The sequence below is a fragment of the Montipora capricornis genome, chromosome 2 (genome assembly GCF_036669925.1).
Source record: "Montipora capricornis isolate CH-2021 chromosome 2, ASM3666992v2, whole genome shotgun sequence".
Classification (NCBI taxonomy): domain Eukaryota; kingdom Metazoa; phylum Cnidaria; class Anthozoa; order Scleractinia; family Acroporidae; genus Montipora; species Montipora capricornis.
In genome coordinates, this window is record NC_090884.1 from 57,681,911 (window position 1) to 57,701,910 (window position 20,000).

At 39.9% G+C, this 20,000-nt stretch overlaps 2 protein-coding genes across 2 annotated transcripts in view; one reads left to right on the forward strand and one right to left on the reverse strand.

The window, feature by feature from the left end:
• Positions 1–6,444: 6,444 nt before the first annotated feature.
• On the reverse strand, positions 6,445–8,454 carry LOC138037561 (uncharacterized). The gene has a single exon (XM_068883467.1). The coding sequence runs from the start codon at positions 8,452–8,454 to the stop codon at positions 6,445–6,447; it is 2,010 nt and encodes a 669-aa protein (XP_068739568.1).
• A 7,423-nt stretch (positions 8,455–15,877) lies between these two features.
• LOC138037562 (uncharacterized) overlaps positions 15,878–20,000 on the forward strand; it is an 8,528-nt gene continuing 4,405 nt past the window's right edge. Inside the window, exons 1-4 of the mRNA XM_068883468.1 lie at positions 15,878–16,523; positions 17,293–17,436; positions 17,514–17,639; positions 18,319–18,914. Coding sequence (XP_068739569.1) covers positions 15,878–16,523; positions 17,293–17,436; positions 17,514–17,639; positions 18,319–18,914 — 1,512 coding nt within the window. The remainder of the gene's footprint in view (positions 16,524–17,292; positions 17,437–17,513; positions 17,640–18,318; positions 18,915–20,000) is intronic.

The window sequence follows — 20,000 nt, forward strand, 5'->3', positions numbered from 1 at the left end:
AAATGCTAGATCGGTGAAAAATAAAACAGCTTTACTCCTGGATTACATACGGGATTGCAGTGCCGATCTTTACGCTATCACGGAAACCTGGCTTACTGACAAAGATGCTTCAGTTAAAGCAGAATTCTGCCCTGCGGGTGACAATTTCATCGACCACCCTCGAGCTGGTTATCGCGGTGGTGGTACTAGCTTAATTTTCCGTGATTCTTTGCATGTCAAGATGGTTGATGCAGGTGGAAAGGATTCTTTTGAATTCACCGAATGGCTTGTTAGTTGCCTGGGCTGTAGTTTGCGTTAACTAATTGTGTACCGTCCAACTTATTCTACCGAGCATAAGGTTACAGTCAGTGTTTTCCTCAAGGAATTTTCTGATTACCTTGAATCGTTTGTGCTTTCAAAGGAACAGATTTTAATTGCTGGTGATTTCAATATCTACGTCGATGACATCAGAAATGTTGATGCTGTGACATTCTTGGATGTTCTTGAGTCTTTTGGACTTCAGCAACACGTAAAGCAGCCTACACATGTTCTCGGCCACACATTAGATCTTATAATATCCTGGTACTCTGATAACTTGCTCAAAGCTCCACTTGTGACCGATTTCTTTGTCTCGGATCATACCTCACTTGTGTGCAACCTAGCATCCCGTATATCCTATTCAACGGCCAAAGTGATCAATTGTAGAAAGCTGAGACAGATTGACAAAAAAGACCTTTCCGAAACCTCACTATGTCAACGCCTTCCAGATGGCTATTTTATAACATCGACTAAAGACTTGTACAAGCTTGTCGCTGATTACAACAGTACACTATCTAAACTGCTCAATCATCATGCCCCGCTGAGGTCTAAGACCGTTAGGAAACGTCCTTCAGTGCCCAGGTATACGGCTGAAATCGGTGCAGCCAAGCGACTTCGGAGGAAAGCTGAAAAAAAGTGGAGAACCGAACCGCGCACCGGTGGCTCAGTTGGTTGAGCACCGGGCTGTCACGCGGGAGGTCGTGAGTTCACCTCCGGCCGGACCAACACTCAGGGTCTTTAAATAACTGAGGAGAAAGTGCTGCCTTTGTAATTACATCTGCAAATGGTTAGACTCTCTAGTCTTCTCGGATAAGGACGATAAGCCGGAGGTCCCGTCTCAAAACCCTTCAATGTTCATAATCCTGTGGGACGTAAAAGAACCCGCACACTTGTTGCAAAGAGTGGGGCATGTAGTTCCCGGTGTTGTGGTCTGTCTTCTATGGTGTATCATGGTTGGGGGGGGGGGGGGGGTAAATGCTCGGAGATATTAGCTACACCAAAAAACTCTAAAAAATCCGAGGGTAAATAAAGATATATTATATGAATGATATGAGAAGGACGGGTTCACACGAGGACTTTATTGCATTTAAATCTCAGAGAAATCGTACAACATATCTCATGAATACTGCTAGGAAGACCTTTTACGCTGACTTTATCTCTGAGAATAGTGCTGACCAGGGGAAATTGTTCAGGGCAGCAGAGAAACTTTTGTCTATGAAGGAGGAGCTATGCTTCCCTAATTATTCTGACAAAAGTATCCCCGTCAACGACATTGCTGACTTTTTTGTGGGTAAGATCGATACAATCCCTCTAACAGTATGTATGTATGTATGTAAATCTTTATTTTAAACACGGAAAATCATCAGTTAAGCTTAAGTTAAAAACTAAAACTAATTACAACTGCTTTACATGATTGCCGTGTGGGAATCCGATATATCAGCTACCTTCTTGATATTTCGCTTAAAATGCTCAACGGATGCAGCATTTTTTAAGTTTTTGGGCAAGTTATTCCATAGCATGGCCCCGCTGTAAGAGAAGCTTCGTTTCAAATAATTGGTGCTTGGTTTGGACAGGGTCAGCCTTCCCTCAGAGTTTCTTAAGTTGTAAGCAGAGTGACGCTGAGAGAAGAGACTTTGTAGATAATCCGGAGCAAGGTCATTCATGGTTTTATACATCATTAAGGCTTTTTGTTTCTTTCGGCGAAGAGATAGCCTCTCCCAGCTGAGGGTGGAAAGAAGGTGGTTTGAGCTCGCATCAAAGGGTGATTTAGTAATAACTCTGGCTGCGCGATTCTGTAATTTTTGGAGCTTATCACTCAAGTAACCACTCAAACAGTCCCAGACGGGGCTGCAGTAATCAAAATGAGGCATAATTAAGGTGTTATAAATTAGAATTGCAGTTTCTTTGGATATAAACGGCCGCACACGTTTTAGGGCGCCTATAGCTGAAGAGACTTTCTTGCAAATCTCTTCAACGTGTTTACCCCAAGAGAGGTGAGCATCTATGGTAAGACCCAAGGATTTGGTATGAACGACTCTCTTGATAATTTGGTCATCAATTCTGATTACTACATCGCCACATTGGGCAGATAGCGTTTGTCTTGATCCAATAATCATTAGCTCAGTTTTAGCAACATTTAGACTGAGCTTGTTAGCTTTCAGCCAACTGCTAAGGTTATTTAATTCAGGGGTTAGAGCTAGCTTAAGTTTTGTTAACGTTTTAGCAGATAACGTAAGGTTGGTGTGATCGGCAAACATTCTTGGTACGGCGCCCCGCAGGGAGTTGGGAAGATCATTAATGTAAATTAAAAATAGCAAAGGACCCAATATGCTACCCTGCGGCACGCCGCAACTGAGGGTACGAGCAGATGATAGTTTGCCACTGACATTACATCTTTGGGTTCGGTCACTTAAGTACGACGAGAACCATTTTATGGCCGCCTGATCGACACCCAAATATGACATCTTACGCAAGATGATCTCATGATCGATGGTATCGAATGCCTTAGTAAGGTCAATAAAGACAACGCCATTTAAAAGGCCATTGTCGATGTTTACTGACCAAGCATTTGTTGCCTCAAGCAAAGCCGTGAGCGTACTATGTAGAGAACGGAACCCTGATTGGCAACCCAGTAGCAATTTGTTAACATCTAGATAGTGGAAAAGTTGATTATAAACAATTTTTGAGCTTATCGTGCTTGAAAGACAGTGCCTGAGGATTTTGAAATCGGCCTTCAAAAAGTTTTGTCGTCTTTTAAATCTTTAACAGAAGCTGCCATTTGTAAACTCATTCAGTCATCTGCAAAGAATTCCTGCGCCTTGGATCCAATGCCTACTCCGCTAGTCGTCTCGTGTCTTGACGATCTTCTTCCCGTCATAACCACGATTGTTAACTCTTCCCTTCTCCATGGCCACTACCCCTTTAAACCGGCAGGGAGCAATTGTGACTCCTATTCTGAAGACCCCTAGCCTGACATCTGAGTTCTCCAACCTTAGACCTATTAGTAACTTACAGGTTATATCAAAATTGACTGAATGCGCCGTCTTTGATCAGCTACAAACTCACATGTTGGACCACGCTTTATTTCCCGTACTACAATCTGCCTACAGAAAATCGCACAGTACCGAGACAGCATTAATAAAAGTTCAGAATGACATCTTGATGAACATGGACTGTCAGCAAGTAACTCTACTTGTATTACTCGATCTCAGTGCCGCGTTCGGCACTATAGACCATCAAGTACTATTAAATCGCCTTAGATTGAGTTTTGGGATACGTGGATATGCGTTAGAGTGGATCGCGTCGTATGTCTGTTTTAGAATTGAATTTAAATTACTTATTTTAGCGTTCAAGGCTATTTATGGGCTGGCACCTCAGTACATTACGGATCTAATTAACGTTAAGCAACGATTCGGACAGATGATGTTGCGATCTCAGTCTGAACAACAATTATTGCCACCCAGGACCATAACTAAATAAAATTCAGGTGATAGATCATTTATGGCATCTACTCCTAAACTTTGGAACAGATTTTCATCAAATACAAGAGCAGTAAATGACCTTAATTGTTTCAAAACACTTCTTAAAATACATCTCTTTAGACAGGCATTCTCATGTTTGCTTTTATAGTTCGTTTTTACTCGTGGATATATCCACGAGTTTTGGTGAGGTTCTTTATGCAAATGTCTCACTCCAGTTCGATCTAATAAGCCAATCAGGATGGATAATCACAGCACAGCTTAGAAATGTGTGACTTCAGCATAAAATGGCTTACGAATACAAAATGAGTCCTTAAAAAGCCGTAGAAACGTCACTTGGGATTGCCAAGGGCCTTGTAAATGTTCGGAATATAAACGTGTTCATTAATGGAATTAGGTTCGCGAATTCAATGCCACGCTTCTAAAAATAATCTTTTTCCCCATTGTGGACAACGGTCATTGACCTTGATGTCGTCAAGGTCAAAATCGTGATTATTCTCTACGCAATGTTGGGTTAATAAAGAGTTCTTATCTCCTGTAAAAATCGCTCTTTTGTGTTCTCTTGTTCTAGATCTTAAGGCCCTTGATGTTTGACCTATATAAACTTTGTCACAGTTTTTACAATTAATTTTATAGATGACTCCTGTTGATCAAGGGCCTTAAGATCAAGAGAACACCAAAGAGCGATTTTTACAGGAGATAAGAATTCTTTATTAAACCAACATTGCGTAGAGAATAATCATGATTTTGACCTTAACGACTTCAAGGTCATTGACCGTTGTCCCCAATGGGGAAAAGATTATTTTTACAAGCGTGGCATTCAATTTGCGAACCTAATTCCATTAAAGTGCCGATAACCTAATTTTTCTCACTTAGCCATCTGAATCTACACATATCTCATAGATGTTTTGCAAAAAAACAATTGCTATTTTCCCAAAATGCAATTTGAAAATGAATTAGAAAACGTTCAAATTTGCCGCCATTTTGGCTCACCATTCGCCTTAGTCTTCTATCGATTCTTCCCGGTCACAATACTGCTGTGACGTAGATTAAGGAACACGTGACTTCAAGTGAAAAAGGAATAGCGATATAAACAGTATAGTAAGGAATAATTCCCTTGAAAATGCCTAAAAGATGCGTAACCACTCGATGTAACAACACAGCTGATACTAAAAAAAGAATATGTATACGTAGGAATCCTTCGACTCGCAAAAGGCAATACCTCCAAAAAGAAGGAAAAATGGCTGCAGATTTTGTCTTGGTAAAAAGAAGCCCGGTAAAACTTCTTCACTGTGCTAGATTCACTTCAAAGAGTATGACTTTCAGTATTGTATGGACAGCAAAGCAAAAAGATCGCTGAAGGCGGATGAGATTCGCTTACAGGAACAGACATAAGCGTTGACTTTAATTCCCTCGCGAGACCTTCCTTATCCTCTTGTTCATTTCTGTAAATTTGTAGCCATTCCTCGTCTGCTAATGGTTCTTCCACTTAGGGTTCCGTGTAGTTCTGAGTTTCAGTGCTAGCGCTGGCTCACTCGTCGAGACCGGCAACTACTCGCCTCAAATTCTTTTTTTTAAATCGCCAGTTTATTCACTTCCAGATTCAGAGGCACTTTCCTTGATGATAAATATAGGCATGATTGATTTAATTGTTTACTGAAAAATACCAAAAACGATCGCTGAGCGATACCTTGGCGTTGATTAGTAAGAAAAGACAAGACCCACGCCAACAAGCATTCCTTAATCTTCGTCACAGCGAGCCCGTGAGGTCCTGACCAGCGGATGGGGTGTACCAAACAAAAGTAGGATTGAAAAAATCGTAGAAAATTCGCCTCTCTGGAATTGAAAAATTCTTTCGCCAAAGTTCATTTTTTAATATGGACTTTCAAATAGAAAAATAAAACTTTTTAGGTTATGGGCACTTTAAGTGAACACGTTTACATTCCGGACATTTATAAGGCCTTTGGCAATCCCTAGTGACGTTTCTACGGCTTTTTAAGGACTCATTTTGTATTCGTAAGCCATTTTATGCTGAAGAAGGTCATAGTATCTTGACCGAAACGTCCTTTTTACATAAGTTGTTTAGTCAGTGACAACAAGTTTTTTAATTCTGTTTATCATGCCTGACTACAATTACGGTATTTTTAAAGACAGTGCTTGTTCATCCCCTAAGCTCACGGGGTATAAATAAATTCCATTTGGAAGGTGACTGCTATTTGGAGAGTAACATCGAAGCTATCAAAGTATACCAATGTTTATCAAAGCTATCACGAATTTTTGCAAGCTATGGAGTCATCAAAGCCACCTGAATACAACTTGAACAACATCCGTGACATAAAAAACAGTGAGGCAACCAAGCAATTCATGCTTCCAGACACTAGTACTTGTGTGGTGGACCATAATGAGGAACTGCCGAAAGACTCGGTCACTGATTATGTTACGAAAACTGATGAGAAATCCGTACCAATCTCCTGCGATAGAGCAAGGGCTGAGGCAGTACATGCTCCCCGGGACAGAGAACCTTCCAGGATTAATTCCTTACAAGAAAACGTCGAGCTTGTTTCAGAAAGACAAGGTAATTAGAAAGTGTATGGTGCATTATTTAAATAAGGACGTACCGAGCTCGTCTGAGTTGAGAAAGTGTTTATCTCTTGCTATTAAACTAGTTTTAAAAACTTATACACAGTACATATAGAAAGTTGAGCGGCGTACGAGCTTTCGGCTCCTTCTCGGAGGCTTGTTCCCATATAAATGAAAAACAAGAATTGTGAACCGGTAAACTGTTGACGGTCACGTGATTTAGCAACACGTGACCGCAACAGATTGTCCCAGATGTGGGGGAGAGCAGGTATCTTCCAGTGTCACGGTTCAAGTCCGGCCTATGAACCCGGATATAGATGGCCTCTTTGATGCCCCGCTCTATACAACGATCTTCATGGGCTAACACCTCTACTTCAACCTTATGTCCAGGGTAGTCCCTGTGTATGTGCTCTGAGACTTCAGACGAAGCGCTGCTTGGTCTAAGATGCTCCGCGAACCTCGATTTCAAAGTCCACTCGGTCTCTCCCACATACGAGCTGCCACAGTCCACCCCTTGGCACGTAACCCGATAAATAGTGCCACAAGTGTCTTCTTGTATCTGTGGGTCTTTCGGAAACGACAACCGTTGTCTGAGGGTATTCTGTGGTTTAAATATAGTATCCACCCCATGTTGTTTCAATGTGCGTCGTGACTCCTCGGACAGCCCTTTGACGTATGGGATGACGATGGCGGTTCGTCTAATAGGTAGATGGTGTTGGCTTTTTTGAGATTTGTTAGTGCTGTCTGAGTCCTGTAATGCCCATTCCGGGTATCCACAATCTTTGAGGGCTGCCTTGACATGTTCTAGCTCCGCCTCGGTGTCCTCAGGGTGGTTTTGAACTGTGTTGGCCCTGTGAAACAGGATACGGACAACGCTCATCTTATGCTCCAGTGGGTGATTTGACTCCCAGTTGAGGTATTGGTCCGTGTGGGTAGGTTTCCTATACACTTTGATTCTCAGTGAGCCATCATCCTGCCGTACAGTACACGTGTCGAGAAACGCTAATTCTCCATTAGACTCTGTTTCCGTCGTGAGCTGTATGTTAGGATCGACGCTGTTCAGGTGCTGTGTAAATTCATCGGAATAACTTGAAGTTATCTTGCAGTTAGTGTCATCCACATATCTGAGCCACCACCCAGGTGGGATGGGTGCGGTCAAAATAGCTGATTCCTCAAAGGCTTCCATGTATAAATTGCAGACCAGTGGTGAGACTGGTGACCCCATCGGTGCTCCGTGAATCTGGCGGTAGAACTGACCATCAAACACAAAATAAGTGCAGTTGAGACAGATGGTGAGGAGCTTTGCGATGTCAGATGGATTCATATTTGTGCGGTCTGTCAAGGTGGGATCCTGTCGTAGTTTCTTCTCCACTAATTCAATTGCCTTATCAACCGGTACACTGGTGAACAGGGACTTGACGTCATAGGATCGAAGCTGTTCTGTGTCATCCACATGACTTTCCCTCATCTTTTCAGCAAAATGCTGAAAATTTCTCACATAACTGCCAGACTGACCCACCACGGGTGTGATTAGATCTGCAAGGTATGTTGCACACTGGTATGTGATGGTGTTGACAGTGCTCACAATTGGGCGTAGTGGGACACCTTCTTTGTGTATCTTGGGTAGTCCATAAAGTCTCGGAGGGGCAACTGTTGTTGGGTATAATTTTCGGTACAGCTTAGTATCAGTAGCGCCTTTTTCTTTCAGTTCTTGGAGGGCTGAAACCCGTTCTTTCTTGTATATTGGTGTTGGGTCCCGCTTGAGTCTCATGTACGTTTGTTCGTCATTCAGCATGGTTTTGCACTTGTTCTTATAGTCATCTGTATTCAGTAAGACTGTGCAGTGGCCCTTGTCTGCTGGTAATATCTTGATATTTCTGTCTTTGTGGAGTTCTTGTAAGGCTCGTTGTTCTTCCTTTGATGGATTGGATTGTGTGTTCGGACTGCGTTGTTTTTTTAAGATATTGTTTACACTGGAACGCAGGTCATCAGCATCACTTTTATTCAATTTGAGGCAAGCTGATTCAACAGCCGGTATTTTTTTTAGAGGCGACCGCAAAATTGAGTCCCTTTGAAAGCAAGCGCGTTCCAGTGGCATTTAAATCTCGGTTGGAAAAATTCTTCACCCACTTTGAACAGCAATGATCTTGAACAATAGGAGTTTGCGTTCTTTTGTCCCTTCGATGGTTTGTTGTTTTCTGTTGTAACGTGTGGAATTTCTTTATCTGTCTACACTTGCAAATTTCGTGTTCCTTTTGTTGAGCTTGTTCAGTGAAGGCGTACACCTGGGATTTGAGCGACTCGTTGTTATGCAAGATTTCTGCGATGTTTTGCTTCGCGCGAATTTTCTTTGTCTCAAGTGATGTCAATGTTCCATGGATTTGGCTTACACGGACGTTCAGTAGGGCCTTTTCTGTTGTGTTGATGATCTTCTCTGCCTTGCCCCCTTTCACCGTGGTCGATAGTTTTAGGCTAACTGGAATGATGCGATGGTGTTTACATGTATATCCGGGTTCATAGGCCGGACTTGAACCGTGACACTGGAAGATACCTGCTCTCCCCCACATCTGGGACAATCTGTTGCGGTCACGTGTTGCTAAATCACGTGACCGTCAACAGTTTACCGGTTCACAATTCTTGTTTTTCATTTATATGGGAACAAGCCTCCGAGAAGGAGCCGAAAGCTCGTACGCCGCTCAACTTTCTATATGTACTGTGTATAAGTTTTTAAAACTAGTTTAATAGTATGTTTTCACCAGTACAGTGTAACGTTCATAAAAGTGTTTATCTCTTGCTTTTGGAAAATATTATATCTCTTGATACATAGACCGCAACTCAGACGTAACAAATCTTCGAGAGTAGGAGATTCTAATCGTCATTTTTATCTTATTATCCGCAGAACTGCTAAACAAAAAAAAGACTTTTCAGTTCTATTGTGTATTCAAGATAAATCTGCGACTACGCATTCTACAAAATTGAACTAGCAAAATGAGAATTATTGTCTATCAAGAGAAAAGCTATTGATATCAGGAGACATTGAATCGAACCCAGGCCCTGTTGCTCATAGAACGAGTACACATTCAGCACATACAATACTGAGAAATCCTTCTGTAGCACTGTTGCAGTTTCGATTAGCACAAAAAGGATTGAAGGCACTAGAGTGTACCTCAGATGGTTAAGGCTTCTTTTCTTCTGTTGCCCACCAGTTATACAATGATCCTTCGTATCACATGAATGTGCATGCTGCTGGAGTTGAATCTATCAGAAACAACCGTCAAACATTTATTGGACCCATTACAGAGCAATTGTGCGTTTGTTGTCACAGCAACATACATGGTGTAATGCACTTATTGTGCAAGCAGTTTGCAATGTATTAAATGTTACTATACGTATAAATGAATCCATTGAGGGGTGGGCACCAGTAACTGTTATCAGTCCTATAAGCGGGCAAAAGAGAACTACTGTGAATATTGGACATCTAGATGGAAGACACTATGTTTCGGCACTTCTGTTAGATTATTATAATGACATTATTTCAGGTTATGAAATCAGCGGTGTTACCAATGTCAACAATTATTCAGAGCCTGATAATAATTGATTAATTAACAATGGCCAAAAATGATGTGAGTGTCAGTAATAATTTACAACAACAACAACAACAACAACTTTTATTGACCCCTTATACTTGAAAAAAATTAATGTACATGAAGTAAGAATCAATGCTAAATGGGGTGTTGGCTTCCTAAAATAACTAGAAAAGTAACAAGGCTAGGAAACCAAATTACATAGAATAAATTACAACATAAGGGTCAGAATGATGCACACACACACACACACATTGAACTATAGATAACTATAAAAAGGACAAACAAAATTTACAAGCCATGGGGAGAAGGACAGATAAACTAGGATGGAATCCTGAATATAATAAACGAAAAATCAAATTTAAGGCAGCAAATAAATCACAGAATAAACTGAGAAGAAACTAATTACCCTAGGGAAAACAGAAACCAGAGTGAAATTACTATTGGCACAGCAATTCATTTTTCAGTTTTTTTTTATTTACTAAAAGGAGTTGACTTTATATCTTTCCCAAGAGAGTTCCATACCTTTGGTCCTTGAAAGCGAATATTAAATATTCCATAGTTTGTTCTAGCTCGAGGCAGGTAATAATATTGATTTGCTGCACTTCGTGTATTGTAGTTATGAATATTAAGCACTGAATTGAAGAAGGTATCAAAATTCGAAGGCAATGAGTTATTATGAAATTTATGCATAAAAAGTGTAATATGAAATGTAACAAGATCAGAAAGATTCATAATTTCTAATAATCTAAACAGTGGAGTTGAATGCTCATCAAATTGTAGAAAAAGTCATATATCGAACTGCTTTTTTCTGTAAAATATATAAAGGCTGAAGTGTAGTTGAGTATGTATTACCCAGGATAATTATACCATAGGTCAGAAATGGGTAGATTAAAGAATAATAGAGATTAGTAAGAATATCAATATTAACATAATGGCGAAGCTTAGACAAGAAGCCTACACTTCTTTAATTTTCTTTACAGTACATGCGATTTGAGGTTTCAAGGATAAATTTGAATCAATTACGATTCCTAGGTATTTAATACAAGATTCCTGTTGCAACTGCTTCGCATTTAGAGTTAGGTGGAAGTTGAATGTTAATTTCCTTTGAGGAGGATGAAAAATTACAAAACTAGTTTTTTCTATATTAAGAGAAAGTTTATTAGCACAAAGCCAGGAATTCACATTAGAGAGTTCATTGTTCATACTTGCCTGTAGAGAGGTGAGATTTTTATGTTTGCAGAATAAATTAGTGTCGTCAGCAAATAAATGAAAATCAAAAACTTTAGAACAATGGTGAAAGTCATTAATATATAACAAGAAAAGGATTGGCCCAAGGACTGACCCCTGAGGAACGCCACATGTAATATTAACAGGAGTAGAAGTTACTCCATTTACAGTAACTGTTTGCAGACCATTTGCAAGATATGAGGTAAACCACTGATTTGCCATCCCACGGATGCCATAGAACTCAATTTTTTTTTTAACAATATCTCATGATTTAGGGTATCAAATCCCTTACTGAAATCTAAAAATATACCACAAGAAAAATCCCTCTCATCAATTTCCCTTTGAATATTATCAACAATACTAAGGATAGCATAATCAGTGGAATGCTTAGCCCTAAAACCAAATTGATTATCAAAGAATACTTTTTTCTTTTCAAGGAAATCAACTAACCTATTACACATTAGCTTTTCAAGCAATGTATTAAAAACAGACAACAAGGAAATTGGTTGATAATTGGATAAACAGTTCTGGGATCCCTTTTTATAGACTGGAATTACATTTGCTAATTTAAAACTATCTGGCACTATACCAGTCTCAAAGGAAGCATTGAACAAAACCTCTAAAAACCTCTAAAGGCTTAGATATAACAGTTTGAGAAAATTATGGTGACAGGGATACTAAAAGGACCAGTGGCTTTGCTAGATTTCAATTAATTTTGGTAATGTCATTTTCAATTTCTTCTGCTGTTATAGGAGAAATAAAAAAGCTATTACAGAGAGAAGTTTTTAAATACTCTAAAGGAGACATGTCAACATTTGGTATTGAGCCAGCAAGGTACTTTACAATATTAGCAAAAAATGTATTGAACATATCGGCAATCGTATGACGCTCAGTTATGACATTACTATTGGTAATAGTTTTCATGGTTCTATGACTTGTTGGAGGCTTAAAATGAATAATTTGTTTAATACCATAATAGAGTTGAGGGACTAATGCTCTTGGAATTAGCAAATCCAGGGAGCTCTGAACCAGACTGAAAGAAAACCAGCAAATTGTCTTTCACTATGGGAATTCACTTTCAAAAGAGGACAATATTTCTCAACAATGCTGGCAATGACTAACCACAATGCACATAACAGGTCAGCCCATGATTCAAAGCAAGTTAGCCTTCAAAGTAAACATTCTTAAAACAATCTCTCCTTCTCCACATTTGTGATTTGGGGGGGGAGGGGGGGGAGTGGGGCACAAAGTCTTAAAAACGTTTGCATTGAAGACTATGGAGCAATTTACGATGGGGTCTATTTCCAAACAAGCAAAATGGTAAGAAAATGTTGGGAAACTTTCTGATCCTCACAATTCAGATTTCATTGAGTTTAAAACTTTGCTTACTCTACCTTGACTCTCAGTGAGGGAAAATAAATAATGATGCAGGGTATGTAAATTAGAGTGTACCTCAAAAGAAGAACTGTTGTTTGTAAGCCACCATCACTGTAATTATCAAGGTGCCCTCTAACAGCTGAGAGGATCAGCCTCAGTATGGGATGTGACAAGCCAGACAGGCTGTGAAAAATCCTACTTGATGTTGATGTCACAGTCACATGGCCACCAGAAGACGACTGAAAGAACTTTAACACCCTATTTATCAAAAACAAACTTTGTGAAATACTCAAGGATTTTTTACGCCAGAAAGCAGCCAACCAACCTACTTCTAGTGTGAAAAATATGCATCCCACACAAGGCAAAATTAAGCAATGTGAAAGGGGCATTACTGAACCACGAAACAGTGAAACAGGGAAACAAAACACTAAAACACCATGTACGATCTCACCATACACTGAATACTAACCGTCAAAGGTTGGATTTGAGATTAAATGTCGATTTAGGCCTAATTAGGCATAAAGCGTTATTGGTCCTTATTCATTGAGATTAAGATTAGGATTCAGATTAAGACTGAGTTTAGGAACAATAACCTTTTAGGCCTAAAACGATGTTTAATCTCAAAAAGAACCTTTGTTGGTTAGTATTCAATGTATGGTGGGGTCATTCATGGTGTTGTGGTGCTTTATTTCACTGTTTTGATGTTTAGTACTGCTCATATGAAAGTGTCCTCTTAAGAAAGCAGAGCTACAATTTTTTCCAAAGGAGAGGTTTCAATGGAAGGCAGCTACCGGCGATAGACCAGCAGGTACTCTGCTCCATTCCGCCACCAACTTCACACGACCATTAAATAGTTTTGCTGGGTCGGCATTTTTCCACCGTATCACATAAAAAAACCGCTTTACTAACTAGGCACTCGTAATTCATCTCCGAATTATGGAGTTTTCTTGTCAAGAAAAGAAATTTGGCTACTAATTCAAACAAATTCCCACGTTGAAATGTACATGTAGTGGCTCAGTTGGTTGAGCATTCATTGAGCTAAATGAATACATGCGGGACATTGCGGGTTCAAATCCCTGGTCAAACTACTCAGGGTCTTGGGGCAGAAAGTACTGCTTTTGTAATTTTGTTTGCAAATGGTTAGACTTTTAGTCTTCTCAGACGAGGACTAAAGACCATAGGCCCTGTTTCAAAAACCTCCCTGTTTAAATCAACATTGTGGGACACAAAAGAACCCAAACACTGCTCGTGAAGTGTAGGGGCAGATCAAATATGGACTAATAGCACTGCCAGTAGTACCATCATCAATGTCGTGATCGTCATCATCATCATTTGGAGGGATGATTAACTGAAAAGTACCATTTGTTCTGCATTTCAGGGCTCAAAGTTTGCGACCTAAAAAATCATGTGTGGTCGCACCTGCGTGTCTAAAAATCCTGGAGTTTAATGCGACCGAGCTCATCGCCACTGAACTCTGCTTTCTTGCCTGACCATCCTTATGTACTTCAACTAGTCAGACACGAAACGGAAGCTTGAAATAATAAATTCAATCGTAGGCATGACACAATCAGGATCCAAAGAATAAAGTTACATCATTTTCCTTGCATCAGCGTGTGTCTTATTTGTCGTTTTCCCCTGTGGTTTCTCCGAACTCGTAGGGTGACACTTTCCCACGGGCGTAGAGGGAGGCTGAGTTTAAGTCTAAGAACTCATAGAAAGCTAACCAATTAACCAATTGAAAGCTACCCGTTTTAAAATGGGTTCTTAGACTTAAATACTGTTTATCAGCGCTATTTGAAATGGGTGTTTAGACTTAAATACTGTTTATCAGCGAACTCAGCCTCCCTCTACGCCTGTGGAAGAGTTTTTTCCGAACTCTCGTAGCGTCACTCGTAGCTCAATGTCTACCTTCCATCCCAGCCCCTTTCGGTTTTGCGAAGACTCCGCTGACACGTCTGATGTAAGAAGCAGCCTCCACGTGTCGACAACAGAAGACCTAATCCGTAGGAGTATGGAAGGACCAGAATTAGAAGCTTTTGACCCAACACCAGCAGTTGTCAAGTGGTTTAGCAGTGGTCAGAGAACAGGCGTCCTAACTTGGCTTACAGAAGATGGCCAGATGAATTAATTTCAGTTGCTGATTCATGGGACTCACCGGATTTCGAATGATCGCGTTGATGTTGTATTAACGACGTGGTTCTACGTCTAAGTCTGTATCAGCTTTAAACCAAAAGTGTATTACTTTTACAAATCAAAATTAAATGAAACTTGTGAGCAGTAAACTGACAGTGTTAATGTTAAGTTCAAAAAGAACTCGGAATGCATATTTTTCTGTTGTCTTGAACGTACCATGAAGTGTAATACTATGTGAAATTGAGAAGGTTAATTTAAAAGTATTATTATCTCCAACGTACATTAAGAGCCTGAAAGTCGAAACAAACACAAAATAAAAGATAATGCAAATAAATGATTAGTTAAACAATGTCTGAAGTTTTCTGATTTTTTGGTGCCACCAGTATTTTTAGCTGTGCGCCTAAAATTTTGGCAGTGCGCCTAGAAATTCACACCTGGTAGCACAAGTGCTCCCAAAGCCAAAAATAAACTTTGAGCCCTGCATTTATTACCTCCCGCTCGGTCCACACGCTGAACAAACTACATCATGGAGAGTTCTGAAGAGATTTTTCACTATTATGTCATCTAGAGGCAGTGTTGTTATCTGGAAATAACGTTAAAATGTAAAATATTATTGCAGACAAAATTATTCAACCCCTATCAACTTATTAAAAATACCTGCGAATTCCATTCTTTTTATCTGGAGATCCTTGAGACACTCCTTGAGACAGGAGTAGATCGTTCTGGGTCGAGATTTCGCTGTCGTAGGAAGTTATGAGGCGTTATAAGGGTCATTATTAGAATGCAAATTCTGTTATGATATAGTAGTGAATTTTGTTCGTTAAGTTCCCGAATTATGTTTTGGCATTTTAAATTATGTTATCGATTTTCGAATTATGTTCCAAGGATTGATCGAATTATGTTCGGCTCCTTTCAATTATGTTCGGAAGTTTAGACCAACCACCCAAATTTTGTTTGGCTGATAACTACGTTGGTAGGTTTCTTGATTTATGACTTTTTTCTTTTATTATTCACATCGAATTTTGTTCCGCTCTATGGAATTATGTTCGCAATGTGACTTCCTCAAATTATGTTCGGCAAGCGGACTGGAACCTCGCGAGAAGAAACTGACGGGCAGTCCTGGGACGAGGAAATTTCCCGCCCTTTCTATAATTTATTCTAATTATTACCAGTGTTAGTGCGTTGTTCAGATCAAACATGGCGGACCACAAACGTGGAAGAGGCGTGCTAGACGGCGATGAAGTACGCCCAAGGGGCGATGAAGAGGGCGATTCTGAGTGCAAAAGTGCGAAAGCAATACGGCTACTCCGTGAAGTGACTATTTTACTGAGTGAGAAAACAGATCAGCCGAGCAAACATGTCGCAACAGGTCAGGTTGGAGCATCAGCCAGCAACGCTTTGCACAACTTCCGCACACTATTTGCTCCTTACCGTCAATCCAGTTTGCCTTTATCATCATCGGTGCCAACCAAGAAGAATCCTGTAAAGCCTAAATTCTTTCAACCGAAGGAAACTTGGACACACGACTTCTTCTGTTTATACTCCAAAGAACAAGTTAGAGCTCCTTCAAGAGCCGAAAAATTCGACCTGCAACAGGCAGGACTAGGCCGGAAGAAGATTTGTTTTCATTCAAAGACAAAGTTCCCCGAACTTCGCAGAAAGCTAGAGGAGGAATATCCCAAGCTTTCTCAAGGTGGAGGCTTTGAGCTAATGAGAACAGGCCATCAGGGAAGTAACACCACCCTTACTACCATAATACCCCCAGCAAGTGGATACTCTGTACCCTTTCTGAGAGACAGCTCCGGATTGGGACAGGCTTTGGCCTACATTAGACCCCTGCAACGTGATTTGGACCGAAATCCAGTAGTCAAGGTGACTTTCTTTCTCTTGATTGTTGTTTTGTGTTATTTAGCCGGGGAATCTTTGTTTACAATTTTATTATAGTCTAATTAACACCCAACTAGTGGACAAATGCAAATCCTACAGTTTAATTGGCTTGGCTAGCCCTTGCGGGCTACGAATCTAATTCTTAATAATGCTCATTATTGTCAAGTCAAGCTTTGTTTTCTATCACCTGGGCTCTGAATATTGAAATGATATGGAATGTAATGTAAAAGATTGGCATTTTGTAGCTGGGGAAAATACACCTAAACTTAGTGGGGGAGGGGGTATCGTTGGAAAGGTATTTGCTGTTAAGCTGCAGTTTACTCAACTCATGAAATTATTACCCTTAAAAGAGGAACTGTTGATATTGCCCAAGACCTGTTTACTGGGTACATGTAGCTGTCATTCAGAAGCATTTTTTTTACTTTATATACATTTACATACTGTTGTAGACCAATAAACATTAGGGTCACGTATTATTTCCTGATTTCTTGTATGTTTTGGGCATGGAACTGAACTGGGAAGTGAAGGACTACTATAGTTGGTAAATAACTACATGTACTTGAAGTGGGTTGTATGAGAAAAGTCAGTACTTTATAAGCTTGAAGTATATTTTATGAAATGTTTGCATAATACATGTAGCTAACATGTTTGTGCTAGTATTAAGAGGAAACATTACAATCTGCAGATGCAGTTTTGATTGACTGTCTCAACTGTGGGAAAAAAAGTACCACTGAGTGAGTGGCATGCACGTGACAGCAAGTCTGAAGGGGGTGCAAGTTGTTCTGGGTCTTTAGAGGACAGTTGTATCCATGATGGTTCTGCTGAAATCAATGGTGAAAGCTTTAAAAGTCCAAGTTTATTAAACAGAGGTAAGAAATTTCACAGTGAAAATTGATCATACACATACCTACAACTTGCAAAGGAAATTTCTGTTATTTTGTTATAGGATGCCTGGTAGAAACTCTGAGGGAAATGTTTCCAGGAGAAACTGAAGAGGATCTATTAATAACTCTTACCAAGAATAACTTTGACCTGGAGATATCAGTAAATGAACTTTTGTGCTGTAAAGCAGGTGACAGTACTTTAGCAAAGTCAAGGTGACATAAGTTAGGAAAAAAAGCTCCTGAATGATGAAATCGTTACCACATCATGCACTGCACTAGTGGAAGGGAGGTGGAACTTGAGAAGCTTATCACAGATGAAAAAGTTATACATGATATTGTTACATTTCCTTCTTTACAATCAAGAAGAGAACAACTGAGTTCACATAACTATTGTCTCAATCAGTATGACTATTTGCTATGACTACTCCATATTTCACAGATAATTATGTGGCTAGCCTTACATACGTATGTTTCATCCCTGCCAAGGGACTCATCAGAGACCTTTCGGCTAACTCGTCAAACATTGCGTTTGAAGTCCCACTAGCATCAAAATGATGGTGGCAATCTGGCCTTACATCACATAAGGATTCCCAATTGCGTAATTGATTATGCCATTGGGAATCCTTATGTGATATAAGGCCAGATTGCAACCATCATTTTGATGCTAGCAGGACTTCAAACGGGATGTTTGACGAGTTAGCCGAAAGGTCTCTGATGAGTCCCTTGGCAGGGATGAAACATACATATGTAAGGCTAGCCACATAATTATCTGTGAAATTCTTACACTTTTTTCAAGTTACTACTACATATGTTTAAAAAGATGTGCCTGTCTTTTCGTTCATAAATTTTGTATACATTGCTTGGTAGGTGTCAACAATTCCATTCATGTTGAGTCTGACCTGGAGTCTGACAAAGAGATGGCAGAAAGTCCATTCATCATCAGTGCAACTTCCACATCACCAACTCCTAAACCTCAGTTTTCCACTTTGTCTGAACTATTACAGGACCATAAACTTTCATTAAAACTTGTTGAAGGTAATGTAAAGCGAATCACTGTTAAGAGAGATGAATTCTGGAAAGAATCTATTGTTACTTTCAAGAATCCAGAATTTGATTATACAGCCACACCAAGAATAGCATTTGAAGGTGAACCTGGTGTCGATGCTGGGGGCCTGAGGAGAGAGTATGGAGCCCTGTTATGCCAGGCAATATTTTCATCAACAGCCAATCTTTTTGAAGGTCCACAGGATAGGAAATTACCAATCTACTCAATTGATGGCATTCAATCAAGACTCTTTCAACTTGCTGGCAGTATGGTAGCTTATCTTATCATACATCTTGATGCAAGTATTCCATGCCTTAGTCCTACAGTTTACAAGTACATTGAGACTGGATCAATTTCTCCTGAATTCTGCTCAATTGATGATGTTGTTGACTTGGAGCTTAGGGAGTTGATTGAAAAGGTACATAGTTCAGTGAAAAACAAATAATGTATACATATAGTTCATTAGCAATATTATTCATTATTCAACTGAAATACAATCCATGTGCAGTGCCTTACAAGGTAATAGACCTTTTTCATGATACGGTTGCCATTTTGATTTCTTTTGTTTTGAATGACATTATGAAATGGTAGCTCCAGGTGGAAACATAATATGTATTTGCCCCCTGGGTGTCCCATAACAGTTATTTAAAACTATATAAATCAAAATGACCACCATATTGGTAAAAAAGGTCTTGTACCTTGTCATGTACCATACATGTTTGGTGTGAATTTTTTCAATGAATAGGTTTTATACCATAAAGAGATAAGGAGGTTGCCATGCCAAAGATTTTCTTGCCAAAGATAAATTAGCCTGTCCCCTCAGGCAGCTATGCCTTGCTTTTCTTAGTTCCAGTCTTCAAGATGTCATTGACCATCGTCTATGCGCGGGCCTCAAAACAAGCTTATTGTATAACAATTTGTACACTTTAAACCATGTTGCCTGATAAGGAAACCAGTCTGCCTATTTCTCAAACGAGTGATAAGATCATGAGCTGTTGAACTATGCTTGCAATGGGGAGAGGAATCTGGACAACTGATTGTATGTGGAAATGAGATTGAGCCGGGAATTGAACCTGGGTCTCCAGATTACGAGTTGGATGCCTTAACCACTCGGCCACCACCGAACCAACCGCGCTGGCAACAATTCAGTTTTCCAGATTCCTCTCCCCACCCTCCATGAATAAATATATTACGATCTGCAAGATTGATATCCTCATGGACTATTAGAGTGCTCAATAGTTAAAATAGAGCAGAATACAAGTGGACAGATGCAACTGGATGAAGTGGTCTTGAACATTTTATTGCTCCTCAGAGTTTCATGCTTTTTTCCTGATGATTGTTCACAAGAAGTGTGAAACTCTGAGAAGCAATAAATGTTAAAGACCACTTAATCCAGCTCCATCTGTCCACTCGTATTTATATACAGGGCGCGACGAAAGTGCTGTCCGATAGCCCGGGGCTAGTGGAATGACTTGTCGGGCTAGCGTTTTCTTATCGTAGCTTG

Excerpts from the sequence above, each read along its gene's own strand:
- LOC138037561 (XM_068883467.1), bottom strand. The coding sequence starts at position 8,454 with ATGCCACTGGAACGCGCTTGCTTTCAAAGGGACTCAATTTTGCGGTCG.